Source organism: Panthera tigris, chromosome A1, assembly GCF_018350195.1.
Source record: "Panthera tigris isolate Pti1 chromosome A1, P.tigris_Pti1_mat1.1, whole genome shotgun sequence".
Classification (NCBI taxonomy): domain Eukaryota; kingdom Metazoa; phylum Chordata; class Mammalia; order Carnivora; family Felidae; genus Panthera; species Panthera tigris.
Genome location: NC_056660.1, coordinates 208,390,298 through 208,416,278, shown reverse-complemented (window position 1 = coordinate 208,416,278; position 25,981 = coordinate 208,390,298). Strand labels below are relative to the sequence as shown.

Below are 25,981 nucleotides of genomic sequence, written 5' to 3'. Positions count from 1 at the left end.
AAAAATAAAAATAAAATAAAAATATATATTGCTAAGATTTCCACTCACTCCCTCAAAATAAAACTGGCAAATAGTAGATGTGGGTTTCTGCTTCTTGAAACAATTAGTTTCTCATGTGATCAACATAGTCTCTCCCCACACCAAACACTAACACTTTGGCTCTTTGACAAACACATTTGGATAGAAACAAAAAATTTCGTCATTCACTTGAATGTTTGATTCTGCATAGGCAAACAGCCAGGAGATTGATTAAATTTGTCCTAGCTTTTCATTTACTCTGAGAAAGGTACTGTACTATTGAAAGAACTTGAATGATTTAATTTTCTGAAAATTTTATTGCTTTGCTTTCATACAGTAAGCATCACATCAAATAAGCAACACAAATCCCCAATACATTCTGCCACTAGTTCTGATTTAAAAGATTAATATGAAATCTATTGTAAGTCAAGACTATAGATATCCTTTTTCAAGATACTAGGAAATTAAAGAAACTAAAGGCTATATACCAAGTTTCAGGTATTTAGATTTTCAGTAATCACCGTCTCAGGCTTAGGAAGAGATCACAAAATTTTCTTTCCTAGCCTCTCCTCTCACTGGGAAGATATTTACAAATATAAATTAAAAGGAATTAAAAGGTGTGTCTTTGAGCTTTTATAAATGTTTATGAATATGTCCAAAATCAATTCAATAATTCTATCACCTTTTTTCCTACAGTGTGAGAAAAATCAATGTTCCCAAGGTATGCAAAGTGATCTGAAAAGATCATGCCAAACAGCTCAAGTCCTATAAATAATGTAGGATAGGAAAGACAAGAAATTGAGACAAATTTTCTAAGTCAGGACTTGACCTTTTTTTTTAAGATTTTTCTAAAAACCACACGGAGTGCTACTTCTTCTATTCAGTAAAATGATGCGAACTAAGGATACAATTTGTTGTCAGAAACATTACTACCAAAGATAGGGAACACAAGTGATAAATACCTAGGGCTATAACAAAAAGAGAGCTTAAATGTAAAACCACCAAAATAAATAAATAAATAAATAAATAAATAAATAAATAAATAAAAATAAATAATAAATAATAAATACAGTTGACCCTTGAACAACATGGATTTGAGCTGTGCAGGTCTACTTACAAGCAGATTTCTCTTGATAAATACAGTACAGTAATATAAATGTATTTTCTTGTATAATTTAAAAAAATTTTTTTAAGTTTATTTTTGAGAGAGAGACAGAGCACAAACAGGGGAGGGGTAGAGAGAAAAGGAGACATAGAATCTGAGCTGTCAGCACAGAACCTGACACGGGGCTCGAACTCACAAACTGCCATGAGATCATCACCTGTGCCGAAGTTGGATACTTAACCAACTGAGCCACCTAGGAGCCCCTCGTATAATTTTCTTAACATTTTCTTTTTTCTAGCTTACATTATTATAAGAATTCAGTATATTATACAAAATGCATATTAACGGTTTATCTTATGGATAAGGCATCTGGCCAACAGTAGTTTATTGACAGTTTCTGGGGAGTCAGAAGTTATATGTGAATTGTTGACTGCACAGGGGTCGTCACCACTAACCCTGCATTGTTCATGGGTCAACTATAATACTGTAATTAAACAATCCATATTCAATAAAAACAAACCCAAGCAATTACCTTTCTCAGATTTTATTCGTTGTAAGTCACTGAGAATCTCCTATGTGTCATACACTAAGCTAGAACAGTATTATTCCCATAGAATAATGATCACTGTATAATATGATTTTAAGTATTATGTGAATAAACAAAGTGAGAAAATTATTTGCTTACTATATTACCTGTTTTAGTATGAAGGGGAGGAAGAACATTCACATTGTGAGGTGGCAAAATGCAAAGCGGCTGATTGGTGAAATAGGCGGCCATGAAGCGAGCCATGGACTGGATAACCTTCACTGCTGCCTCAGGATGAGCACCTCTCGTCATTCCAAACTCAGAATGAGACTTCTCAGGAACTAAGGAATACAGCAAATGACCAAAGGAGATTCTGATCAAACTGTCAAAAGGTAATAATATTTAGGTTCCCAACATTACATATGAGGAAAATTATAATTTAAAATTTTTTCTGAGATGAGCATCCATTACCTGTATGAGCTAATTTGGTTTTTTTTAGGTTTATTTTTATTTATTTTGAGAGAGAGAGAACAAGCAGGGGAGGGGCAGACAGAGAGGGAGACAGAATACCAAGCAGGCTGTCAGCACAGAGCCCTAGGACAAAGGCCTCAGACTCAAAAACTAGGAGATCATGACCTGAGCTGAAATCAAGAGTTGGCGGCTGAAATGACTGAGCCACCCAGGCATCCTTGAGCTAATTCATAATAGGTATTTATGCTTCTTGAGGACAATAGAACAGAAATAATTAGCTGATAATTACGAGCACATGCACTTAAGAACCGCTGATGACTTTTAGTTACCAGTTTTATTTTAAAACATGGAAAGATAAATACAAAACAATCCAGCCATGATGGATTCACAAGCTTAGATTTCATTATTTTCCCTTCTTCCTTCCCTAATTTTTTTTTTCTTTGATTAAAGGAGGCAGAGCTTACTACGTATATAATCTGAAAAGCACTACAACACTGATTCCTAATGCTGTCTTCTATACCCTTAGATCTGGGAATTACAATACACTCCCATTAGTAAGAATGGCTCATTGTTATAAGATTCTTTTAGAAGGTAGGGACAAAAGGAATGTGTAGGGTAGAGGGAGAAAGCGGGTAAGGGAGTGGGAGTTACATCAGGATTTCTTTTTTTTTATTTTTTTAATGTTTTATTTATTTTTGAGACAGAGACAGACAGAGCATGAGCAGAGGAGGGTCAGAAAGAGAGGGAGACACAGAATCTGAAGCAGGCTCCAGGCTCTGAGCTGTCAGCACAGAGCCCGACCCGGGGCTCGAACCCACAAACCGTGAGATCATGACCTGAGCGGAAGTCCGACGCTTAACTGACTGAGCCACCCAGGTGCCCCCGTCAGGATTTCTGCAGTGATTCTGATGTATAAATTAGCAGGAGCAAACATGTCATCCCTATTTGAGAATCAAAACTCAGTAACACAAACTGGCATTCAGAAATTTGAAAATAGTGAAACTATTAAATATAAATACTACAGTAACATTAATTTTTATGAAATTTATGGCCCCAATAGTAGCAAAATATTTTTCTTTCCCAGAAGTCACTTGATATATTCATAAGGATATTAAGTTCTATATGCATATGGACCATTTCTGTCTTGTCACTGTATATTTCAGCACTTAACACTACTCTTCCTCATAGAGTAGGCACTCAAGATTATTAATAAACTTTTTTTTTCATAAAGGGGATCTTGAGAAAATCTTATTAGCCTCCAAGTAGTATTCTTCATTTGGTCATTAAACATTTGGAAAAATCCTACTATTTCTTCACATTAAAGTTAAAAATACATAGGTAAGAATTATTCTCTCCTGGATAAAACTTACTGTAGGAATTATATAAAGGCAAGATTTCCAGTAATTTTAATCATACAAAATTCATTATGCAAAGCCAGAAATAAGCTCCTTAAATGCAGAGCAACCTAATTCTAAAAGATGATCACAGAGTAAACATGTATCAATTCAGAAGTAAAACAATTTTGAAAGGGTAATTCTGTGTGTAGCACAGTGATGTTAATAATGACAATCTTATGCAATAAAAATTATAACTATACAAAATGATTTAATGAGGTAAGTGTGCAGGAAAAAGATAACATAGCAGGCCTGACTACTTGAAAGTTTTGCTTATAATGCTGACCCTTGGATAGCATCTGGGAACTTGGATTTGGGAAAGATTCCTACCACCTTAACTAATGAGAGTGGCTCACTAGACCTAACTGTACAATCAATGTGGTTTATGCTGAACACCTATTTTTCTTCTGAGAGTGTAGAATTTTGGTAAGGGCTAGGCAGAGGGGTGACTACATGACTATCCAGCCTCTAATTAAAAACCCTGAGCACTGGGGTGCCTGGATGGCACAGTCAGCATCCAACTCTTGATCTTGGCTCAGGTCATAAACTCGCGATTCAGGAGTTCAAGCCTCACACTGGGCTCGGTGCTGATGGTGTGGAGCCTGCTTGGGATTCTGTCTCTCCTTCTCTCTAACCATCCCCCACTTGTGATCTCTCTTTCTCAAACTAAATAAATACACTTAAAAAAAAAAAAAAAAAAAACCTGAGCACTGAGTCTCTAAATGAGCTTCCTTTGGTCAGTAATATCTCACATGTGTTGACACAACCTGTTGTTACAGGAACTAAGTGTGTCTGTCCTGTGTGACTCTACTAGGAAAGGAGTCTTGGAAGCTTGTGCCTGGTTTCCTCTGGACTTCACCCCATGCACCTGTTCCCTCTGTTAATTTTGCTTTGGAGCCTTTCATTGTAGTAGATAATAGCCTTGAGTACAACTATATTCTGAGTCCTAGCATCCTCCCTGTGAACACTGAACATGAGGGGTAGTCTTTGAGACCCCCAACCCAGTAAGGATACGCTTAATATATTCTAAACAATAGCCATTAAAAACTAAAACATACATTACTATAGGTTCAATTGACTTAAAAAGTTACATCATGTAATGATAACACCACTGGAAAAAAAAAAAAAGAAGAATGTCCAATCAGTTAAAAAGTCATATAGAAAGATCTGTCAATAATGCACAGCTAGCAGACCTTTCTGGAGGGCAATTACAGAAATTTATCCTTAAGAAATTTTTAGTAATGCTCACAAAAATTTATGTACACTTCAGCACTATTTAAAACAGAAAATAGGTGGCAACAACTGAAATGTCCAATAATGGGGAAAAGGTTTAATAGGCTTCAAAAAAGAATATTATTTACATTGGAAAATATTCATCAAAATATTAAATTTCAAAAGACTACAAAACAATACACAGCTCTAATAATATATACATATAAATGTATACAAAAAATGGTAAATTATAAGTAATTTTATTTTCTTTATATTTTCCATATTTTCAAAATTATCTAAACTGAACACATATTACTTCCCTAATGAACACAAAGATTTTAAAAGATAAAAATCACAAAGAGCAAGAAATCGATAAACAGTGGCTCAAACAATAAAAACCTAAGTTGGCATGGACTCCATTTAAAACTTCTGATACACTAGGCCTTTCAGACACATTTGCATGTATAGTATACACCTAATGGTTTAGTACTTATAACCATTAGAGATATATTCTATGTTCATATATACCTTTCACTCTCATTATTGCTTAGTTTAAATATACCTCTTTAAAATTTTTTTTAATGTTTATTTTATTTTTGAGACAGAGACAGAACATGAGCGGGAGAGGGGCAGAGAGCAAGGGAGACACAGAATCTGAAGCAGGTTCCAGCCTCTGAGCTGTCAGCACACAGCCCGACACAGGGCTTGAACTCATCAAACGGGAGATCATGACCTGAGTTGAAGTCGGATGCTCAACAAACTGAGCCACCCAGGCGCCCCAAAATAGACCTCTTTTAAAAAGGGGAACTCAGATACTCTGCAGCCTCTTAAGTGAATTTTTAAAAAAGACTCAGAATACCTCAGAAAGTGATTTTCATCATTTTACTAAACCACCTTAAGCAATGGTTAAAGAAAATATAAATATACTAAGGAAAAATACTCGGATACCTGATATTATGCCTAACAAATATGGCTATGAAAAAATAATGCTATTAACTCGGCAGGTAATTACTGCTAAGCCCTGAGGAGACAAAGATTTAAAAAACAAAAGCAAAAATAAAACATGATCCTTGCTAATAAGAAGTTGACAGGCCAAAATTCACCATAACATAATTTAGTCAGAGCAACCAACTTTTATGTATAAGCAATTTCATATCTAAATGTATGAATACAAATTAATGAGATTAAACATACTGACTGCTGAAATGCATACCTGAACAATCCTCATTTTCTTTTACAGGTAGGTGGGACCACTTCAGTATTTCTCTTACTAGCTGATCACACAATCCTTGAGCATCATTTAAATTATAGCTATAGATGTAGCAGTAGAAAAGAGAAAGATAATAGCGTATCTGAAGAAAACATGTCCTTCTTCCTCCTTAAACAAGAATTAAGTTTACATTAAAAACATGTTAGCACAATTTGACAATAAATTATATTAAAAAATAAAAAGGTAAGATAAATTAGATTAAAAAATAAAAACAAGTTAGCAAAAAAACAAAAAAACATGTTAGCAAGGTAATGTTCTTTTTTTTTTTTTAAGTTTATTTATTTAGGGGGCACCTGGGTGGCTCAGTCAGTTAAGCACTGGACTCTTGGTTTCAGCTCAGGTCATGATCTTGCAGTTCGTGAGTTAGAGCCCCGTGTCAGGCTCCACGCTGACAGAGTGGAGCCTGCTTGGGATTCTCTGTCTTTTCCTCTCTTTGCCGCTCCCTGGCTCACATGATTGGTCTCTCTCTCAAAATAAACAATAAAGTTTATTTATTTAAGCAATCTCTACACCCAATGTGGGGCTCAAACTCATAACCCTGAGATCAAGAGTCACATGCTCTAGTGACTGAGCCAGCCAGGATCCCCAGAAAGGTAATGTTCTTGATCTGGGTGCAAAGTAGACAGGAATATTCAATTTATGAAAGCTGTTACACACTCAGTTTATGTGACTTTTTCTCTGTATTTGTTTTATACTTTAGTAAGAGTTTTTATCTTAAAACAGGTCAGCAATAATTTGTTCTTTTTCATTTTAAGTTCTGAATGATTTTATTATCTTTCATCAGGCCCTAGGATGACTAAGATTTTATCCCAAAAGAGCTACAAATCCTCATCATTTCAGCACTAAAATCCACTAACAATATCTCAAGTACACGATATAAAACAGAAGGAGACATGCTAAAAAAGAAAACCCCAAGAAACCATATGTCTATCAAACAGTTAGTCAAAGAGACTTCCCAAAGGAGAAGAAGCATCATCCAATGAGATAGGAGCCCCTGACCACTGCCTTCAAATATCTGGAGGGTGTTTAGGACTGACACTGTCGGTTGCCTGACCCTTATCCATTCTTCCTGAGCAAAAGAATTCCAATTTTATTTGGAGTTAATAATGAACCCACATCACAATTTCTCACTTAGATGTAGCCAAGTGAAAAAATGACTAAGTTCCAAACCAAGAGATAATATTGTGTAGAACTTCCAGAAAAGCTGCTCAAAGGGAGGTAACTCCGTTAGGAGGTGTACCCTTTCTTGCCCTTCCTGCCCTCCTCCTTCCTGCTGTCTAGAATATGCATGTGATGACTGGGGCTCTAGTACCCATCTTAGCTCATTAATGGCCTTAAGACTGGAAGCAATGCACTAAGGATGACTGAGTAGAAAAACTAAAGAAGTATGGGTCCTTACTTAGACCACAGAAACACCAAATCAGCCCTAGACTGTCAACTTCCAGTCTCCTTTCATAAAAGGAAAGAGAAATAAACTTCTTTCTTGTTGAAGCCACTACTACTTCCAGTCTCCATTATTAAAAGCCATTCCTAGTACATACAAGTTGGAAATGAAATTAAACATAAAGGTCCATAATGGAACTCATTATGAAAACTTTTCTTCCTCAGAACTTTTCATCTCCTTGAATGCCACTCTTCTTCATCCAGTTGGACAATCCCCAAACCTGAGAACTACATTAGGCTTCTTTCTCCAGATCTACTCAGTCACAAGTCCAGCTGATCAAGTCTATTTAGTATCTGTCAAGTGTTACCTCTGTTCTCTAGTACTCCTGATATTGCTTTGATTCAGGACCTCCTCAACTGACTGATTTTCCCGCTTCAGTGTAAAACCCACATATCTACACCACACTCCTACAAATGATCTTCCACATTGTACCAAAGCAATCTTTCCAAATGGCCTATATTCATTTGGAAAGTTCTCTTTCCTACATAAAGTATCTAACTGATCCCAATGTCTTCAGGATAAAATTTTAATCCCTTTATATTGCATAGTATGCTCCTTTATCATTTTTACCTACCTCTTACCACCCCACACCCAATATTACATACATATGTCATTTGATCTAGTCCTATGAAACAACTTGCAGTTTACCAAACTGCCATAGTTTCTCGTGACTTTTTGCTTCTATAATGCTATCTCCTTTGTTAAACCATTACCACTGCTTTAACTGGCCAATTTATACTCAATTTTAAATGTCAAGTCCAGGTTTTCCCCAGACCAATGCTTACGCTCCAGCTTCAGATTGTGGGAAATGTTCTTCTGTGCTTCTCCAGCATGTACCATACAACATAACAAGAGGAGTGCTAGTTGTTTATGTAATCTCTCTTCCATATTGTGGGCAATTTGTTGTTTATTCCTAGTGCCTAATACAGTACTAGGGACACAGCAGGACTTCAATAAATACTGGTTAAATAGGTGAATGAATGAAATATACAAAGCCACAGCAGTCAGAAAATAACTTTAATAATTGGCCAAACCTGACCATGTCGTCGTTACAGTCATGGCTAGTTCCCAGGTTGCTAGCTGAGAACTTCTGTCATCCTAGTCACATCCTCAATATCATGAAAGCTATCACTACTTTCTAGAATCTACATCTTTATAGTCTCATCAAAAACCCCATGAAGACCAAACTTAACCTAACAATAAGTATAACTCAAGGGAAATTCTTGAAGTTGAATTACCTAAGGGCAGAGAGCCTTAGCTTTGTGTTTCTCTAAGTATGTAAAAAAGGTGGTAAATGCCCAACAAAACATTATTTTATTTAGTATCTAAAGCTCATTTTTCCCATTAATAATCAATCACAGATTCCATCACTAAGCAAAAAAAAGGACAAAAGGAGCCTTACCTATAGATAACAGAAAAAACTCCTCATGCTACAAATTCCAAGACCAAAAATAATTTTAAAAGCATTTCTGACACTAAAGATGCCTACCATACGTATTCCATTTGAGCATTAAAAAATTGTGAGCACTCCGAAATCTGGAATTATTTTTAAGCTCTACAGCATGTCAAAATACATTCCTACCAATATTATGACAACTATTGTTTTTTAACACTACCCTACCTTTCTCTTGAGTTTCTTGTAGAGCTTTCTTCCACATTAGGACAGATTTTTCATATGATCCTAACAGGAAACACTCTTCACCTACAAAGTTTTTAACCAACAATCAGTCACAGTTAATGAAATTACTTTATAAAAATTTACTTCATTTTAAAATTCAGTAAATAAAGCTCAGCCAGAAACTATTTTGAAAAACAAATAATTGAAACTAATTAATAAAACAGAAGCCCAGTTACCTATATTGCTTATTCACAAAGTTAAAAAAATGTTTGTAAATTACTGACCATTGATAGATTTAAGTTCTAACGCCTGGTTCAAGCAAATTCCAGCAGTCTGTAAGTTAGCCTGTATGTGACATAGCAGAGCCTTGACAGTAGATGCTTCCTGTGTCATCTTTTCAGTTAACTGTCTGTCACCATCAGGAAGTCTTTGATTTAACTGTGTTTGATACCATAAAGTTTTGTTGTACAACACTCTCCAGAGAACAGCCAATCTGCACACAAAATTAAGTAATCATCAAAACCAAATTTCAGACTAGGAATAAAAATATGTACAGCCTCCTGCTTAGTCTTATTATTTCTGCCTGTATTCTTCACTGAAACAATAATATATATACAAACTGATCAGATTTAAATATAGCACAAAGTCCACTGATCAAAAAAAGTATAATACATTTTTTAAATCTTCATAAATCTTCATGGTCATTCTTCTATAGTGCTTACCTAAACCAAAATCTTTCAATACTTGGGCATGTATCATGCCTGCCCAAGACTAATATGTCTGTTGAATAACATTTGACTTAAATATAAAAATCTATTAATGCTGACTGGTAAGGGATACAGAGTTTCTTTTTGGGATTATAGAAACATTCTGGAATTGGTGCTAAGAGTTCTACAGCCTTGTGACTATACTAAAAATCAATGAATTTTACACTTTAAAATGGTGAATTTTACAGCATGAGAATTATATCTCAACTTTTCAAAAAGGAAAACATCTATAATGTTAATGGTACCCTAACATAAAGTAATTATACCTGTGTCCTGGTTGTTGAGCAAGATTTACTACTTGAGGATGAATCTTGAAAGGTGAACTCCAAGACCAGTTTTCCTGAGAACCACTACCTTGAAACATTCGAAAAATGGGTACCACCAATTTGTCTTGATTTGCTGTTCTACTTCCATCAACTGACGTTGAAATAACTTCAGGTTGAAGAATGTATATGCCATTTAAATAAGCAGCTACCATTTTGAGTAAATGAAAACAAGCCAAAAGGTTCTCTGAAAATAACTGACCCTGCTGTTGCTGAATCAGCAAAAGCTTTATAGTATTTGAGGTCAGCTTTACCAAATGTCCCACATCTTGTTTGTATCTCATATCCCAATACTGGATTGACAAACACTGATGAAAAAGTTGAAAGATACAAAGTACCCATGTATTATGTCTTGTGCTCTTGCTTGAAAAAGGATCAAGTTTGGGGAAAGGACATCTTATAAATTGAAGAATGTAGAAAAAATGAGTGATACAAACTACTGTGTAATTTAACATTAAATTTTTTTCTGTTACATTTTTTGAAATTCCTATAGTCCATGCTGCAAGGAGATTCTTCTGGACAGAATGCAGTTCTGTAATGGTTCTGTCTGTCTCCTCTGTATTATCCTCTGCATGTATTGTATCAAACATAGATGCAAATTCCAATCTTCCCTCTTTGACATTACTAAACAATGGATCCTTTTTTTGGTTCCAAAGTGAGAATAAGTTGTTTGGAAAGTGTTTGCCTTCATTAGTTTCTTCTGCTTCAAAATCCTAAAACATGAGTGAAGAAAATCATGCTTAATTTAATATCTTATAAGTAAAATCACTGGTGTCCTCAAATTTCTCTCCCTTGAACAAGAGAAAAATAAAATATGTTTCTTGGAATAAAGTCAATATGTAACTGTTCAAAGTAAATAAAAGACCTACTAAGTACCTGAAAATCTTCTGCTTTTTCATTTAAGTTCATTGTTTCTTCTGCCTGTAAGAATCTGGGGACAGTAGAATCAGCTACACTTTTATTCCCTTGGTGTTTTAACAGGCTAGACCTTAGGGAATCCAGTGATCGCAAGTTCAGTCCTTTGCCCTTTGGCTGTAGAAGAAAAGATAAAAGACACCCAAGAGCAAAATTTTACCTGTAATTCTATCACAAGCAATTAAAAATTCTATAGACAACTATATACAATCCAAGGACATTACTGTCAGTATGGTTTTAGATCTGAAAAGACAAGCCAACTTTTACCAGCAATACCAAAAGCACTATACCTTAGACAATACCATACTTTGGTACATTTTCTCAAGCCTCTGGGTTGAATCAAGTAGAAGGGATCTCATGAGCACTGATGGAGAGAGGTTATCAAGAAATCGAAGGGTTGTGACCATGTATCCATCAGAAATAATGAGGTAGGGTAATCTTGAGTGTGCTTTTATAGAAAATCTCTGTCTCATAGGGTCACTATCAGAAGCTGTTGAATCTACAGAATTATTTGAATCTTGAAATGTAAACTGCTGTGGTCTAGCAAACAAACACAAAATTGAAGAATTAGTAAAAGAAAAATCTTAAAGGAAACAATCAGATTATTCCAAAGAAAAGCAACACAACAATCAAAAGCTACAGAATGATAAAACAGCCAGTTAAACACACTAACATTAAATTGTATATATCTGTAAGGAAGACATAAGTGATTAAATAAAATGTAGGCTTATGTGTTTGTTTTTTAATTTTTTTTTTTAACGTTTTATTTATTTTTGAGAGAGGGAGAGACAGAGCATGAACAGGGGAGGGTCAGAGAGAGGGAGACACAGAATCTGAAACAGGCTCCGGGCTCTGAGCTGTCAGCACAGAGCCCGACGCGGGGCTCAAACTCACGGACCGCGAGATCATGACCTGAGCCGAGGTCAGCCACTTAACCGACTGAGCCACCCAGGCGCCCCAGTCTATGTGTTTTTAAATATTCCCTGAATTGTGGCATTTACTGTATTTTGTTTTTAGTTTTATACAAACTATTTCAGAAAAGAATTAAGGCAGTTCATATACAAACTATTTCAGAAAAGAATTAAGGCAGTTCAGTTTTACTATTACAGAGAATTAAGTAATTAACCTTCTTTCTTACTATATATTTAAATATACTTATACGAATATAATTATGAGTTATGAATACACAATTAAGTAATATTAAATAATCAGAATCAGGTACACCACCATAATAGTAAGTAAGTACATTTACGAAGAAAGTCAAATTTAATCTTCAGCTGATAAAATTTTACCCACTACTATCTTCTCCAAGTGTCTTTCTCAGTTTTTTCTTTCTCCTCCTTAATAACAGGTGTATTCATTACAGACATTTTTCTAAATTTATTTTTTTAATAATAAATATGTATCACTTATATAATCAGAAAAAGTAATCCATTTTAAAAGGCCCTAAACTGGGGGCACCTGGTGGCTCAGCCGGTTAATTAAGCATCTGACTTCAGCTCAGGTCATGACCTCACAGTTAGTGAGTTTGAGCCCCACATCAGGCTCTGTGCTGACAGCTTGGAGCCTGGAGCTGCTTCGGATTCTCTGTCTCCCTCTCTCTGCCCCTCCCTTCCCGACACTTGACTCTATTTCTCTCAAAAAAAAAATAAATAAATAAATAAGCATTAAAAAAAATTTTTTAAGTCCTAAATTGGGGTGCCTGGGTGGCTCAGTGGTTAAGCATCTGTCCCTTGGTTTTGGCTCAGGTCATGATCTCATAGTTCATGGGTTGGAGTCTCACATCGGGTTCTGTGCCCATGTAGCGGAGCCTGCTTGGGATTTTCTCTCTTCCTCTCTCTCTGCCCCTCCCCTGCTCATGTTCTCTCTCTCAAAATAAATACACTTTTTTTTTAAAAAAAGGTCCTAAATTAGTTTGTTGTTTTTTTTCATGCAGACTCCATGCCCAGTGCAGAGCCCAACTCTGGGCTTAAAATCACAACCCTGAGTTCAAGACCTGAGCCAAGACCAAGAGTCGGATGCTTAACGGACTGAGCCACCCAGGAGTTCCCTAAATTAAAGAAGACTATGAGGGGGGTGCCTGGGTGGCTCAGTCCGTTAAGCATCCGACTTCCACTCAAGTCATGATCTCGTTGTCGGTGAGTTCCAGTCGGCACTGGGCTCTGTGTTGACAGCTCAGAGCCTGGAGCCTGCTTCAGATTCTGTGTCTCCTTCTCAGTCCCTCCCCCACTTGCTCGCACATGCCCGCACAAGCGCTCTCTCGCTCTCTCTCACAAAAGTAAATAAACATTAAAAAAATTTTTTAAATAAATAAGAATATGAGGACATTCAAGTCAATTATAAATTGGACCATAAAGAAATAAGGAAAAAAAACACTTTCACTGCAGGAAGTGTCAATTTTTTTTTTAAAAGATCTTATTGTTAAGTAATCCCTACACCCAAAGTGGGGCTCCAACTCACAACCCCAAGATCAAGAGTCACATGCTCTTCCAACTGAGCCAGCCAGGTTCCCCAACAAATTTTTCACTTATAATTTTCCAGTGCTAAAAATTAAGCATCACTTTTTGCTACAAATAATCAAGGACAATCCCTCAATCTTCTTTCTGTGAAGCAATAGCAATGGAGTGATTTCAAAATCCTTTTCCAATGTTTTTGTTTTGTAAATACCTATGTGTATATGTCAGGTCATATCTAATACTAACATCAATAACAAAAATATTTACTAAGCACTTATGTCAGAATTGTGCTTATTTATAACCATTTATTATTTTACTTCATTCCCTCAACCCTAAGAGACAAATATAGTCATTTTCACTTCCCAGTAAAAGAAAAAGAGCTTAAGGTATAACTTACCCAAAGTCATACAACTAATAAGTAGAAGAACGAAGATTTAAATTTTGATCTGACTCCAAAGCCAAACCGCTATCCCATCCCACAATTAAAAATTAAAACATGGCTAAATTCTAAATTCTTCTATCCATTTCCAACAACTTTTCCCCTTCTTCCCTTTGGGGGAAAAAAACAGATAAATCCATGTGCCAAGTTAATTTTGAGTTACTCATTTATTTAAGTGGCCTTCTTTTAAAGAAACAATAAAAGACATATCACACTTCTTTGAATTTTACATAAAAGAAGACAAATGTTTCAGTGCTATTGAATATTTAAATAACTTATACTTACATAGTCACAATGTCATATTTTCACCAGGATTTAGCAACAAAAAGAAATAGAAGAAAACTATAAATAAGAAACAGATATTGAAAGGACAGACTCAAAGAGAGCAAAAGACAACTCGAAAGATGAAATTATTTTTTAAAAATACACAATAAAGTAATACCAAAAGAGAAAACCTTCTACAAACAAATTAAAATAATTCAAATGTCTCACCTATATGTTATGAGTGGGTGAAAAGGAATAAATTCTGCTGGCCCAAATTCTATAGAGCAACCAAATGTAATTAATGTTACCAATTCACCTTGACAGGTCAATAAAACCAGGGAGCCACGTTTTAACATACAAGCCAGAAAAAGACTATCTTGAGTCCAGCTGATATCACCTACCCAGTAGGACCTAGAAAAAGCAAGACAGTATGTTTAGAAAGGACTCTCTACAATGTCTTTGACAATTTAAAATGGCCAAGCAGAGTTGGAACACTTCAAAAAATAAGGAGGAAAGAATGAATAGTAGCAAACTGCCACATACATTTCGTGTATTTTACTTCCCAGAAAAAAGGTAAGGAAAAAAAGGAGTTTGCTCATCAACATCTACTCCATAAAACATACAAACTAGAAATTCACGTAGACACATAAGCAAATGATAAGATGAAAATATTCCCTAAAAGAGTTAAGCTTTTTAGTCACTCACATTTTAATTAGAACAACTTTAATTCTATTGGTGTCTACAACTCAAATCTACTGATAGATTTAAAGGTCAATCAATACCATGCCTGTCCTCTCTCTGCAGCTTGCTAGAGGTTCCATGCAGCAGCAGACTCCCTCTTCCCAAAATCATCCTTACAGCTCCTTAACTATCTAGTAATATTAATCTTTCATGGAGACAAAAAGGAGCTCCTTATGTAAATAATGACGTACACTCTAAGTGAAAGAGACCACTGCACTGAGACCAGCAATTCATTCATTTTTTTTCTTTTTCTTTCTTTCTTTCTTTCTTTCTTTCTTTCTTTCTTTCTTTCTTTCTTTCTTTTTTTTTCTTTCTTTCTTTCTTTCTCTTATTGAAGTATAGTCAAGACACAATGTTACATTAATTTCAGGTGTAAGAATGAGTAATACCTTCAGAAAAGAACTTTTGGGTGGGGAAAGAAAATGAAGAGGCAAGACTAGAGAGATCTGAAAACTTTGGAAATTCAGAGAACAGCAAAGAAAAATGTTCAGAAAATGAAATTAGGAAGTCCAAGAGGAAACCTTCCTACTCTATAATCCCAAATAGATCCTGGTAGAGGCTCTTGTGCTATCAAAAATCCTGATTATTGCTATTAACCCACATGCAGAGCATGCCAACTTTGTTTAAAAAGCTATAAACACCTCAGCCACCCCAAGTATATAATGATCTTCCCAGTCCAGGTTTTCTCATTTCAGTCTCTAATTAAGCCCAATATCCCCTATCCAGTTATGATTCCACTCCTCCCGAGATAACACAGAAAAAAATAAAAGAGAAAAGAAAATATGTTCATGTATCTTCCACCCTACCAGATCCTTCCTTAAGATTTTCCTTCATATAGCAATTAATCAAGCACAAATGCTGAAAGTAAGCTGCATTATCTACCTAAATATCTACTTAGATATCTTTTGTATTATCAGAGCCTTAAACTTATTAAACTATTAAAAGAGAAAATAAAAATGCTATGCAGAAACACAAGAGTTCATACCTGATAAGTGTAGGTGGAACCACAGGATTCTTATTACTACACCCTCTCAGGCTACCACTGAGAGTAACAAAATTCAATGTGTTTATAAACAATACCTGAGTTGCCTAGAAAGCAAAAAAAAAAAAAAAAAAAAAAAAAAAAGCAAAAAAACATTAAAATTATTTTACTTTAATCATTACTTATAATTCTAAAGACCTAGAGACCTATTATTATATTAATAAACTATCTTGGAAGTCTTTCCCAACTGGCAAAACAATACTGAAAACTGAAACTCCTCACTCTTTTATACTATATTTTAAGGACATCAGTTACCACTTTGCCCTTCTTCCTTTTTGTTACCCTCTTTTCACTTCTGAAGGCCAAGTTTTGAAATTATAGCTTCTGGATAAAATAACTTTATGTTAAAGTTAAACTGGATCAGAAAACACCAATATAATGTTAAACTGGATCAGAAAACACCACAATGTTAAACTGGATCAGAAAACACCAATATAAAGAACATAAAGTAGTATTACAAAACAACTCCAAATTGAACTCTTTCATTAGGTTACTTTCAAGACAGATTACATATACTGACCTTTGGGTCTTTCTGATTAAGAGTTACTGCCAGAGTAATGCCATCTCTTGAAAAGGCAGAAATTAGAGCTCCTCTTGACTTTACCGATTCACATTTGGGAATTAGATGGCACAGAAGGCAGTCTTGTTGTGCCCAATGAACATGGTATGGCAATGATCTAAGTAAGTAATGAAATAATTGAAAAGAGGAAATACAGTAACTTTTAATATTTAGCTCATCATAAAAAACTTAAGAGTCCAATTCCTATACGTGCATGAATATTAGAGGCCCTCTTAGCAACTGCTCAGAATTTTCATCCACGCCACAAAAGAGCAGTTGCCAGTTAAACAGGTTCAGTATCAGCATTTTGTTAGTAATGGCATGTTCCATAGTCAACCCCAAATGCATCTGTTTTGACAAAAGATTTAGATGACACATATTATACATCACTGTAAACATTTTCACAGAAATTAAATAGAGAAGAATGGATTTTTAAAATAGTGGCAATGTTCTGGGGTACATGGATGGCTCATTCAGGAGAGCGTGTGACTCTTGATCTTGGGTTTATAAGTTCAAGTCCCATGTTAGATGTAGAGATTACTTAAAAATAAAATCTTAACTGGCTCAGTCAGTTAAGCATCTGACCCTTGATTTCTGCTCAGGTCGTGATCTAAAGGTTCTGGGATTCTCTCTCCCTCTCTCTCTCTCTGCCCCTTCCTCTCTCTCCCTCAAAATAAATAAACTTAAAATAAAATAAAATCTTTAAAAAATAAAAATAACATAGTGGCAATGTTCTATATTTGCTATATGGTTACACACATGTATATTTATTAGAGTCCAACTCATTATACACCTAATATATAAAGTACCAGAGCATAAGAAAATTAAGAAAATTTTAAAAATCACACTATTTTACTAAATCTTACTGAAGCATGATATGCTTTTTTTTTAAGTTTATTTATTTAGAGAGAGTGCATGCTCACAAGTGGGGGAGGGGCAGAGAGAGGGAGAGAGAATCCCAAGTAGGCTCCACACTGTAAGTGCAGAGCCCGAAGCAGGGCTCGAACTCATGAACCATGAAATCATGACCTGAGCCAAAGTCGAGAGTCCAAAGCTTAACTGATTAAGAAACCCAGGTGCCCAGGCATGATATGCTTTTAATGCACTATGTATTTTATTGGGCTTTGTAGTATATATAAAACTATTTCTAGTTTAAAAAGTATGTGAGCAAGGGTGCCTAGGTGGCTCAGTTGGTTGACTGTCCGACTTTGGCTCAGGTCATGATCTCACAGTTCGTAAGTTTGAGCCCTACATTAGGCTCTGTGCTGACAGCTCAGAGCCTGGAGCCCACTTCAGATTCTGTCTCCCTCTCTCTCTCTGCCCCTCCCCTGCTCACACACTCTCTGTCTCTCTCTCTCAAAAATAAATAAACATTAAAAAAAACAAAAAAACTATGTGAGCAGGTCTCCTGGGTGGCTCAGTCAGTTAAGCATCTGACTCTTGATTTTGACTCAGGTCATGATCTCACAGTTCATGAGATCAAGTCCCGAGTTGGACTCTGCACTGACAGTGCAGAGCCTGCTTGGGATTCTCTCTCTCTCCCTCTGCCCTTCCCCCACTCATGTGCACACATTCTTGCTCTCAAAATAAACATTTAAATAAAAAATAATAAAAAGTACTTGAGTAGTTAAAAGGTACAGTAGTAAATTCGAGCTATATCCTTTTTAAAATTCAATTATTTCCCAAAATACCTATCTCTATAATTTTAATACAAGCAAGACCATAGCCTGTCTTACCTTTTACATGTTCTTAATTCCATGAAAGGAAATAAAAATGAGAAAAACCTTGCAGAACCTGCTTCTGATCCTCTGTTCCCTCCCTCTCTGCCCCTCCCCCTGCTTGTTCTAAAAATAAACAAAACATTAAAATGAAAACTAAAATAACAACAGTACTTATGGGAAGAATAGATCTGTAAGGTCTCAAAAGTTCAAATTTGCATTTCATTTAATTAAACTTATGTATTTATGGGTGAAAAAATAATAATATTTTAAAAGGGACATAAAATAAGGAAAAAGAAAACCTTTATCTCACCTTACAGGTGTAAATACATTCTCATGCCACCGAATTGCTAGAAATGTTAACTTCAGACATTCTCCAGAATAAAAAGTAAATGAACACAAGCAGCAATCTCCAAATAACTGTAGATAAATTTAATAAACTTTAGTATACAATTAATCTGAAAATAAACCAAGATATGTAAAACATATATTCTCATCATAAATAAAATAAATGAAACATACAGAAATCCTGCTTGTATTTTTATTCTTAACATAAGGCTAAAGAATAAGTAATTTACTTCTGAGCCAGGGCATGGACCAAATGGGAAATCAAGGTGCAGCTTATTGGCTTAAGAAAACATACTGGGGCACCTGGGTGGCTCAGTTAAGCATCCGACTTCAGCTCAGGTCATGATCCCATGGTTTGTTGGTTCGAGCCCCACATCAGGTTCTGTGCTGACAGCTCAGAGCCTGGAGCCTGCTTCAGATTCTTTCTTTCTCCGCCCCTCCCCCACTAACTCACACTCTTTCTCACTCTCTCTCAAAAATAAACATAATTTTTAAAAATTAAAAAAACACCGCCAATGAAGACAAGAATAGACATTTTTCCAAAGAAGGCACCCAGATGGCTAACAAACACATGAAAAGATGCTCAACATCACTCATCACCAGGGAGATACAAATCAAAACCACAACGACATACCACCTCACACCTGTCAGAATGTGTTGTAAAATTAACAACACAAAACACAACAGGTGTTGGCGAGGATGCAGAGAAAGGGGCACACTCTTGCACTCTTGGTGGGAATGTAAACTGGCACAGCCACCCCAGAAAACAGTATGGAGGTTGCTCATAAAGTTAAAAATAGAACTATCCTACACCCCAGCATTGCACTACTAAGTATTTACCCAAAGGATACAAAAATACAGATTCAAAGGGGTACATGCACCCCAATGTTTATAACAGCATTATCAACAATAGCCAAACTATGGAAAGAGTCCAAGTGTCCATCAACTGATGAATGGGTAAGTGTGATATACATATAAAACAGAATATTACTCGGTCATCAAAAAGAATGAAATCTTGACATTTTCAATGACTTGGATGGAGCTAGAGTGTATTATGCTAAGCAAAATAAGTCAGTCGGAGAAAGACAAGTACCATATGATTTCACTCATATGTGGAATTTAAGAAACAAAACAGATGAGGGGCACCTGGGTGGCTCAGTTGGTTGGGCATCCGACTTCAGCTCAGGTCATGATCTTGTGGTTGATGAGTTTGAGCCCCACATTGGGCTCTGTGTTGACAGCTCAGAGCCTAGAGCCTACTTCTGATTCTGTGTCTCCCTCTCTCTCTGCCCCCTCCCCTGGGTCATGCTGTCTCTCCCTCAAAAAATAAACATTAAAAAAAAAAAACAAAAAAACTAAACAGATGAACATATGGGAGGGGGAAAAAAAAGAAAAAAAGAGGGAAACAAGCCATAAGAGACTCTTAAGATAGGGAACTGAAGGTTGATGGAGGGAGGTGGGTGGGGTGTGGGCTAAATGGGGAATGGGTTTTGAGAGGGCACTGGTTATGAACACTGGGTGTTGTATGTAAATGATAAGTCACTGAATTCTACTCCTGAAACCAATATTGCACTATATGTTAACTAGATTTAAATAGAAATTTGAAAAAAATTAATAAAAATTAAGGGCGCCTGAGTGGCTCAGTCAGTTAAGCAAGCATCCAACTCTTAGTTTCAGCTCAGGTCATGATCTCACAGTTTGTGGGTTTGAGCCCCACATTGGGCTCTGCACTGAGCTCACAGCCTGCTTAGGATTGTCTCTCTCTGCTCCTTCCCCGCATGCATGCTTGCTCTCTCTCTGAAAATTATTTAAACTTTAAAAAATTAAATTAAAAAAGGAAGAAAACACTGTAATTTACTGTGGCTGAAACTGGATTCTTATAATTTTTTCTTCTCTTATTTTATAGTTATTTATTATCTAAATTAGGGCACTACCCCCAGGGGTGGGAAGAAGATAAAGGAAAAAAAAATTTCAAAATGCAATTTCTAACAGTGGACTGGGTAATAAAATGTTGGTCCATACATATAAAGAGTGCATGCAGCTATTGATAATGTTTTTTAGTTAATGAATGTGTTCTTTCCTGGTAATTAAATGGCTTAATTATCACCAATTCTAGCTTTTTAAATTATAAAACTAGTTATATTTTAAAAATGGAGAAAAAGTACAGAATCACACTTGTAAATACAGAGAACAAACTGATGTTTGCCAGAGGGGAGTAGGGTGCAGGGCAGGGGCGTGGACAAAATGGGTGAAGGGGAGTGGGAGATACAGGCTTCTAGTTATGTAACAAATAAGTCATGGGAATAAAAGGTACAACAGAGGGCATACAATCAATGGCATAATAGTTTTGATGGTGATAGATGGTGGCTACACTTGTGGAAAGCACAGCATAACATAAAGAGTTCATGAATCATCATGTTGTATACCTGAAACTAATGTAACATTGTGTCTCAACTATACTGAAATTAAAAAATAAATAAAAATTGGGGCATCTGGGTGGCTCAGTCAGTTAGGCATCCGACTCTGATTTCAGCTCAGGGCATAATCCTAGGGTTGTGCAATCACACTCAGTTTCTACTCTTGAGTGTGGAGCCTGCTGAGGATTCCCTCTCTCTGTCTGCCTCTCCCCCCTGCTCATGCTCCCTAAATAAATAAATAAATAAATAAGTAAGTAAGTAAATAATAAAAACTAGGGAAAATACTAGGAAAAGAGAAAGGAAGCTCTAAGGTCAAACCATTTTTTTTATTCAAGTATAATTAACATACAGTGTTATATTAGTTTCAAGTGTACAGTATAATGATTCAACAATTCTACACATCTCAGTGTTTATCAAGGTAAGTGTGCTCTTAACACCCTTTATCTATTTCATCCACCCCTCACCCACCTCCCCTCTGGCAACCACCAGAGTTTGTTCTCTGTATTTAAGAGTCTGTTCCTTTTGCCTTTCAGATTCAACACGTACTTTAAGTCATGGTATTTGCCTTTCTCTGATTGGACTTATTTCACTTAGCATTATACCCTCTAGCTCCATCCATGTTGTTGCAAATGGCAAGACCTCATTATTCTTTATCACCAAGTAATTATGACATTTTAAAAATAAACCACATCTTCTTTATCCATTCATCTATTGATAGACACTGGCTTGCTTCCATATCTTAGCTACTGTATATAATGGTGTAGTAAACATAGGGGTGTATATGTCTTTTCAAATAAGTGTTTTTGTTTTCCTTGGGCAAATACCCAGTAGTAGAATTAGTGGATCATATGGTATTTCTACTTTTAATTTTTTGAGGAAACTCCACACTGTTTTCCAGGGTGGCTGCACCAATTCCCACCAACAGTGCATAAGGGTTCCTTTTTCTCCACATCCTTGCCAAATACTTGTCATTTCTTGTCTTTTTTATTCTAGTCATTCTGACAGGTGTAAGGTGATGTATCTCAGCACTTGATTTGCACTTCCCTGATGATGAGTGATGTTGAGCATCTTTTCATGCATGTTTGTCTTCTTTAGAAAAATAACTATACAGGTCCTCTGCCCATTTTTTAATTGGGTTATTTGTGGTTTTTTGATATTGAGTTGTGTAAGTTCTTTGTATACTTTGGATATTAACCCCTTATTGGATATATTATTTGCAAATATCTTCTCCCATTCAGTAGATTGTCTTTTTGTTTTGTTGATGGTTTCGTCCTGCGCTGTGCAAAAGCTTATCTTTGTCTAGTTCCAATAGTTTAATTTTGCTTTTGTTTCCCTTGCCAGAGGAGATGTATCTAGAAAAATGTTTCTATGGCTGATGTCAAAGAAAGTACTTCCTATGCTTTCTTCCAGGAATTTTATGGCTTCAGGTCTCACATCTAGGTCTTTAATCCATTTCGAGCTTATTTTTGAGTATGGTGTAAGAAAGTGGTCCAGTTTTCCCAACACCATTTGTTGAAGAGACTTTTTCCCCACTGTATATTCTTGCCTCCTTCATCATAGATTCATTGACCATATACAGGTGGGTTTATTTCTGGGCTGTCTATTTTGTTCCATTGAGCTGTAGGTCTATTTTTGTGCCAGTACCATACTGTTTTGATTACTAAGCATTGTAGTATAACTTAAAATCTGGAATTGTGGTATCTCCAGCTTTGTCCTTCTTTTTCAAGACTGTTTTGGCTACTTGGGGTCTTTAATGGGTCCATACAAATTGTGGGTTATTTGTTCCAGTTCTTTGAAAAATGTTGGCATTTTGACAGGGGTTGCATTAAATCTATAGACTATGTTGGGTAGTTTGGACATTTTAAAAATATTGGTTCTTCCAGTCCATGAGCATGGAATATCCTTCCATCTGTGACACCCTCAATGTCTCTCGTCAATGTTTTATAGTTTTTAGAGTACAGATTTTTCACCTCCTTGGTTAGGTTTATTCTTAGGTGTTTTATCATTTTTGGTGCAATTATAAATGAAATTATTCTCTTAATCTGCTACATCATTACTAGTGTAGAGAAATGCAACAGATTTCTGTATATTCATCTCATATCCTGTGACTTTACTGAATTCATCTGTCAGTTGTAGTGTAGTTTTTTGGTGGAGTTCAAACTATTTTTAATAAACATTTTAAAAAATACGACCAAGAAATGTAAAAATATCTTTTCCACAATAACTTTGCAATTACTGTGACAATTAATGATGATTAAAGATATACAGCAATGCTATCACACACTCTGCTCAACAGCTTCACAAACAGTGCCTGTTCTTACAGTCTGAGATCTCATCTTCTAGAACACCCTGTCTGATTTGGATTTTACCTCATTTTTTATAAAGACAGCATGCACTACAGCTTCTTTATCTTCATTAGAAGGCAAATGAACTGCTTCTTCAGGTATGATCTGGGACCACTGGCCTACCAATGAAGGGCTTTTAGAAGATAAGATATTCTTGAATTCCACATATTCCCAAAGAAATATGCATCCAGGAGTTATAAGCAGAACTCTTCTCCCATTTCCAGATACATACAAGTACAGTCTCAAAGAGCTTGCTTTAAAAAAACAAACAAACAAAAAAAAGGCAATTAAACCTGTGAAGTCTGAATTCCTCCCAGAAAGTACATCATTTATCTATCCTGACAATAAGACACCTAAATGATGTTTCATTTCCATTCAGGATAAAACTAAGGCACTACTAATAAATTAAAAGTACAAATAATAATATTTACCATGTACTTGTCATGTGATATTAGGAACCCCCTGTTATCAGATATGTTAGGCAAGCCAGACTTTTCTTCAAGATGAATCTAAGTATCACAAATAAACACCATCAGGGTGCCTGAGTGGCTCAGTCAGTTAAATGACCAACTCTTGATTTCAGTTCAGGCCACGATCTCATGGTTTGTGGGTTCGAGTCCTGCATTGGGCTCTGCATTGAGCATGGAGCCTGCTTAAGATTCATATTCTCTCTCTCTCTCTCTCTCTCTCTCTCTCTCTCTCTCTCTCTCCCCCTCTCCCTCTCCCTCTCTTTGCCCCTCCCCCACTCACCTGTGTGCTCTCCCTAAATACATAAATAGTAAAAAACAAACACCATCAAAAAAATCATATATACAAGAAAACATATATATGTATATATATATATATATATATATTTATATTTATATATACACAGATATATTTATGCACACATACAGAGATATTTTTAAAACAGTAATAGGAAAATGTTCCATCTTCTTTTCCTCCCATTTATCAAGGAAACCAATTTAAACAAATAAAAAATTCCCACCTACTGCAGCTTGAATCATTTTCTTAGGCTTTTCAGCTGCCTGTACAGTTTTCAAGCAATCTTGATCTTTGTTCCAAAGAAAAAGCTCCCCTGTAGTGAGTACCCCAGCCAGCCAGGCATCTGTTTCCAAAAAGGAAATACAATAGTTATAATCTAATATTTCCCTTAATATTACCCCAAGTTTTTATGAATACAATTAATCCAGCCTTTTGAAAATATCAGTACTACTTAACCATTACTGGATGTTGTTAGGACAATAGCATCCTTCAACAAAGGCTGCAGACAAGGAATTTTCTTCTTTGTTCTTCCAGAGAGCAAATTAATTTCATTTATAAATTTATTATCCAAAAGGAAAACAGCTTCATTTTCCTATGAGAAGAAACATATGACACTTAAGAGGTGCCAGGAGGCAATTCAACCTCTAATCTAAATAAATTATCCCAGAAAGGAAAACAAAGTGACATTCAAGAAAGATTATACATTTGTACCACAAATCATAAAATGAAAATAAGGTTGATTAGGTATCCTGGAGATTTTTCACTCTATCTTAAAATATTTATTAGAATTACTAGGTAAGATGACCTAATGGCTGCACCTAGACCTTTTTGACCTTTAAAATTATAAGAGTACTGGAAATGCAAGCTGGTGCAGCCACTCTGGAAAACAGTATGGAGGTTCCTCAAAACACTAAAAATAGAACTACCCTATGACCCAGCAATTGCACTACTGGGTATTATCCAAGGGATACAGGTGTGCTGTTTCGAAGGGACACATGCACCCCCATGTTTATAGCAGCACTATCAACAATAGCCAAAGTATGGAAAGAGCCCAAATGCCCACTGATGAATGAATGGATAAAAAAGATGTGGTATATATACAATGGAGGATTACTCGGCAATCGAAAACAATGAAATCTTGCCATTTGCAACTACATGGATGGAACTGGAGGGTATTATGCTAAGTGAAATTAGTCAGTCAGAGAAAGACAAGTATCATATGACTTCACTCATATGAGGACTATAAGAGACAAAACAGATGAACATAAGGAAAGGGAAACAAAAAGAATATAAAAACAGGGAGGGGGGGCAAAACAGAAGAGACTCATAAATATGGAGAACAAACTGAGGGTTACTGGAGGGGTGGTGGGGGGGGGGGGATGGGCTAAATGGGTAAGAGGCACTAAGGAATCTACTCCTGAAATCATTGTTGCACTATATGCTAATTAATTTGGATGTAAATTTAAAAAAAAATTAAAATTAAAGAAAAAAATAATAAAATAAATAAGATAAAATTATAAGAGTGCTGGGGCCCCTAGGTGGTTCAGTTGTTTAAGTAGTTAGGTGTCTAACTTCAGCTCAGGTCATAATCTCATGGTTCACGGGTTCGAGCCCTGCATTGGGCTCTGTGCTGACAGCTTAGAGCCTAGAGCCTATTTTGGATTCTATGTCCCTGTCTCTCCCCTGCTCGTACTCTCTCCCTTTCTCAAAGATAAATAAACACTAAAAAAATTTTTTTTTTAATCATAAAAGTGTCTTACAATTCTGCTAGCCAAAATTGGGTTACATGTTGTTTAATTTCATGAATTTGATCAGTAGTATGGG

At 35.8% G+C, this 25,981-nt stretch overlaps 1 protein-coding gene across 6 annotated transcripts in view; it reads right to left on the bottom strand.

The window, feature by feature from the left end:
- CPLANE1 (ciliogenesis and planar polarity effector 1) overlaps positions 1 to 25,981 on the bottom strand; it is a 138,975-nt gene that overhangs the window by 100,734 nt on the left and 12,260 nt on the right. For all 6 annotated transcript variants that reach the window (XM_042996319.1, XM_042996351.1, XM_042996355.1 and 3 more), the window contains exons 3-16: positions 24,614 to 24,749; positions 24,381 to 24,500; positions 23,417 to 23,646; positions 18,596 to 18,702; positions 16,526 to 16,682; positions 15,949 to 16,052; positions 14,451 to 14,633; positions 11,354 to 11,603; positions 11,025 to 11,180; positions 10,092 to 10,861; positions 9,343 to 9,551; positions 9,062 to 9,142; positions 5,940 to 6,104; positions 1,817 to 1,990 (exon numbers count right to left, since the gene is read on the bottom strand). In XM_042996319.1, the coding sequence (XP_042852253.1) occupies positions 1,817 to 1,990; positions 5,940 to 6,104; positions 9,062 to 9,142; positions 9,343 to 9,551; positions 10,092 to 10,861; positions 11,025 to 11,180; positions 11,354 to 11,603; positions 14,451 to 14,633; positions 15,949 to 16,052; positions 16,526 to 16,682; positions 18,596 to 18,702; positions 23,417 to 23,646; positions 24,381 to 24,500; positions 24,614 to 24,749 (2,842 nt within the window). The remainder of the gene's footprint in view (positions 1 to 1,816; positions 1,991 to 5,939; positions 6,105 to 9,061; positions 9,143 to 9,342; positions 9,552 to 10,091; positions 10,862 to 11,024; positions 11,181 to 11,353; positions 11,604 to 14,450; positions 14,634 to 15,948; positions 16,053 to 16,525; positions 16,683 to 18,595; positions 18,703 to 23,416; positions 23,647 to 24,380; positions 24,501 to 24,613; positions 24,750 to 25,981) is intronic.